The sequence below is a fragment of the Chrysemys picta genome, chromosome 1, assembly GCF_011386835.1.
Source record: "Chrysemys picta bellii isolate R12L10 chromosome 1, ASM1138683v2, whole genome shotgun sequence".
Taxonomy (NCBI): Eukaryota; Metazoa; Chordata; order Testudines; family Emydidae; genus Chrysemys; species Chrysemys picta.
The window spans coordinates 352,150,926-352,155,248 of record NC_088791.1 but is presented as its reverse complement, the minus strand read 5'-3'; the positions used below and the strand labels follow the sequence as shown (position 1 = coordinate 352,155,248).

The 4,323-nt window shown below is 43.9% G+C and overlaps 1 protein-coding gene across 1 annotated transcript; it reads left to right on the top strand.

The window, feature by feature from the left end:
• Positions 1-2,911: 2,911 nt before the first annotated feature.
• Positions 2,912-3,954, top strand: LOC135972247 (olfactory receptor 52N4-like). Its single transcript, XM_065549491.1, has one exon. The coding sequence runs from the start codon at positions 2,948-2,950 to the stop codon at positions 3,884-3,886; it is 939 nt and encodes a 312-aa protein (XP_065405563.1). The 5' UTR covers positions 2,912-2,947; the 3' UTR covers positions 3,887-3,954.
• The last annotated feature ends 369 nt before the right edge of the window (positions 3,955-4,323 follow it).

The following is a 4,323-nucleotide window of genomic DNA, read 5'->3' as shown; positions in this document are numbered from 1 at the left end:
CTGTCTGTACTCTCCTTCCTCATCCCAGGCTGTCCCGATTCCAACAGCACACTGGGCACCAGTGTCTTCTCCAAGCTCCCCAGTCATCCCTGACTCCTACAACCTCCGAGCTGACAATTTTTCCTCTGCAGGGTGTGAGGTGCCTCCCATCACACCTCCTCCCTTGGCTGGGGGGTAATCAGTGACTGTGACTCACCAGTGAGAAATCTCACACACAAGTGACAAATGTCAAGGTAGGCACTTGTGCGGTGTCTTTTGTTCTTCCCATACAAAACACGTGGTACTTTAAAGATTGCTACACAGGAACAACTTGCAAGCTGAGAAATATCCACATTATATAATGACAGCAGGCAACTCTGGGACATGTGAGGGCCTAGATAAAAACAGCTACCATGTGCAGGATCCACTGGCAACTGCCTGGAACAGTGGGCCACTAGGACACAGACATTAAATCAAGGATGTTCTGGGACCATTTGTTACCCGGCTCTTTTAGTCATTAATAGTGAGGGTTGTACACTCATTCCTCATTGTGGAGATTTCGAGGGGTAAAACCATTATTTTTCTCACTTAAAATGTTCATCCATGCTGTACCTCATGGGATCCCTCAGCCTCGTGAAATACACACCTAGAATAATGCTTTCAAGGTTCCACAGTTATATAAGAATTTCTCCCCTTAAGGTTAAATTCAGCATAGTCATGAATAGAAAAAAAATGCCTTTAGTAATCTCAGGCACGAGCTTGCAGGCAAAATGGCTCCAGCTGAATCCTGGGGACATGTTTGTAGATTCCCAGGCCAGAAGGAGCCATTGTGATCCTCTGGTCTGACTTCCTGTAGAGCATAGGATAGAGATTTCTACAATATTAGTCCTAGAGCAGATCTTTTAGAGAAACATCTCACCATTCTCAGAGATGGAGAATCCACCAAGACCCTTGGAAAATTGTTCCAATGGATACTCTCACCATTTAAAAAAAAATGTGTGCTTTATTTACAGTCAGAATTTCTTTAACTTCAACTTCCAGTCGTTGGATTGTGTTACACCTCTGTATGATAGGCTGAAAAGCCTGTTATTAAATATTGGTTCCCCATGTAGTTACTTACAGACTGTTATCAAGTCATCCCTTAACCATCTTTGTTAAAATAAAGAGAATAAGCTTTTTGAGTCTATCACTATAAGGCAAGTTTTCTAATCTTTTACTAATTCTTGTGACTCTTCTCTGAGTCCTCTTGAACGTATCAACATCCAACTTTAATTACGGACACCAGAACTGGACACAGAGCAGTTATACCAGTGCCAAAGACAGAGGTAAAATAACTTATCTACCTCTCCTGAAATTCCCCTTCACACCCCCAAAATCATGTCCAGAGTCATTGCACTTCCCACGAGAGTCCCCCATCCTGTAAGCATCGCCTGCATTCTTTGTTCCTAGATAGAGATATCTACAGGGCTATAGTAGAACACACATTGTTTGCTTCAACCCAGTTTATCAACCAATCCAGATTGCTCTAAATCAGTGACCTGTCCTCTTCATTATTTACAATCCCCCAATTTTCGTGTCAGTTGCAAATGTCATCGATATTCAGGCATGAGATGGGTTAGCAGCTGAGTTGCTGACACATATTTCTGCTTACATTTATCAGTTAACACCTGTAATTTATGTCTCAGGCAAAACTGGCTGCCTGCAAGAAAGTGTCTCACCAAAAAAACAAGGGAAGTAAAAGAGGGGTAAGACTGTAGCCCTAAATACCAAGACCATTGTGCCCTTCATGCCCATTCTGTTGAGCACAAAATCATAACTCAGCTTTATAATGTCTGTTTCCATTGGGAAACCTTGGCTCCTTTCCAACATAGCAATTTCATTGTGGATCAAACCTACGGTCCATCTAGTCCACTCTCTGTGACAGTGACAGCCCAGGTGCTGCAGAAGAAGGTGTTAGAAACTCACCAGTAGGTGAAAAGGTGGAATGACCTAACCATCCTGAGGGTTTCACCCTAATGCCTAACACCTAGAAATTGGCTTGTGCCCTGAAACACGTGGGTGTATAGGGAAACCATAATCTTTATTTAGCTGTAACTATTGTAAATGGATAGTCTTACCTTCCATGTAAATGCCCAAAACATTCCTGATCTTTGCTTAGGTCATGGCCTCAACAACCTCTTGTGACAATGAGTTCCTCGGTCTAATTAGGTATTGACTGAAGAAAGCATTATTTTTTATCTGTTTTGAATTTGCCGTATTTCAGTTTAATTCAATGTCTTCTTCATTTTGTGTTATGAGAGAATACATTCTCCATGTACTGTCTGCCCCTCAGTATTTTATAGACTTTTTCTCATATCCCCTCTAATTCATTTCCTTTGAAAGGTAAGAGTCCCAGTCTTTTAAACCTCTCTCTGTGTGAGAGTTTCACCGGTCCCTGGATCATTCTCATCGCACTTGCCTGAACCACTGTAGATCTGCAATACCCTGTGTGGGAAGTGTGCCCAGTACTACATGGAGGAGTCCAGAGGAGGGTGAAACATTGACTGACTGATCTCATGGCATTGTATTTTTATATGATTCCCTCATCCCATTCCTCCTGGAAACCAATGTTTTGCTTAGTTCCTTGAACTTTGTTATGTGTTTCGGGAGTTCAAGCTTTTCCCTCCAATGGGCAAACACATTGAAGTTATTGACATCTAAGTTCATCTACCATCATGCTGCCCATTCACCGGCTTGGTTAGCTCCCTCTGAGGACTTCTCTGGACTTGACTGTGACCTACATAATCTGGTGCCATGTGTAAATGTTGCCACCTCACTGCTCAACTCCTTTCTTGATTATTAATAAGTATAAAATACTTATCATACTATTTGTTATAAAGTGTGTAAACCCTACCCACCCCTGCTGTGCTTCTCTCCCTTCACAGGCACCTTGAGAATTTCTGAGCCTGATGGACACATCGACCACCTCATGGCAGCTTTGAACCTCACCCCCTCTGGCCCTTCAACATTTATCCTAATGGGCATTCCTGACCTAGAAGCTGCTCACGTCTGGATTGCCATCCCTTTCGCTATGTTCTACATTATTGGCCTGTTGGGAAATTTCATGGTTCTGTTTGTTGTAGGGAATGAGAAGACCCTGCACAAGCCAATGTACCTGCTGCTCTGCATGCTGGCACTCACAGACATTGGCATGTCTACTTGTGTCATGCCGAAGACACTGTTGATATTTTGGTTCAATATAAAAGATATTATAGTGGATGGCTGCCTCACCCAAATGTTCTTTTTTCAAGCGATTTCTATTATGCACTCAGGTATCCTTGTCACAATGGCCTTTGATCGCTATGTTGCCATATGTAATCCTCTGAGATACACCACCATCCTCACCAATTCACGAATAGCTAAGCTAGGGCTAGTGGGTTTGATAAGAGCTGTTCTTTTCATGCTGCCCCCACCCCTGCTCCTGAGCAGGCAGCCATTCTGTTCCAGCCGCATTATTCCCCACACGTACTGCGACCACATGGCTGTGGCAAAGATGTCATGTGGGGACATCACAGTCAACAGGATGTATGGGTTGGTGTTGGCATTCGTAGTCATTGGGTCAGACTTGACGCTCATTGCCCTGTCCTATGGTTTGATCATCAGGGCCCTCCTCAGAATCTCCTCCAAGAAAGCCCACCAGAAAGCCTTCAGCACCTGCACAGCCCACATCTTTGTGATACTGATGTCTTATCCTCCCGGCCTCTTCTCCATTCTGACACACCGGTTCAGTCAGGGCATCGCTCCCCACGTTCACATCATCATGGCCAACCTCTATTTCGTCACTCCCCCCATGCTCAACCCAATCGTTTATGGGGTTTATACCAAAGAACTTCGTGACAAAGTGGGCAAATACATGTGCAGAATGTGATCACCTGGGGCCACTGATTTTAAACCTGTGTGACAAGAGGGAGAAAGTACATCTCCTCATTTATCAAGGGTGCTCTGTCCCAGTTTGGCTGAGCTCAGCATTGTGGAAGTTCACTGTCTGAGAAGTTCCTCACACCTAAACTTTTATCACTCCATCTCCAAGCACTGCTCTCTCCATTGCTGAGTTCCCCCTCTCTCACCATCTCCTTTCATTGTCACCCATCAGCCCCCAACGCCACACAGCCTCTCACTCAGCTTTTCCATAACTCCTAGACTACTAGAATATACTGCAGCTTTCAGATGTAAGGTGGCTTTCCATTAGTCCCTGTATGAACGGGGTTCTTGATCAGTTAGATGAATTAAAGCTACACTTTCTGAAAGACAAAGACAAAGAAAGCAACTACAATGCTGAACTTATTTATCATATGTACAGTGATC

What these genes read in the sequence shown, in the direction of transcription:
- LOC135972247 (XM_065549491.1), top strand. Translation starts at nt 2,948, where the DNA reads ATGGCAGCTTTGAACCTCACCCCCTCTGGCCCTTCAACATTTATCCTA.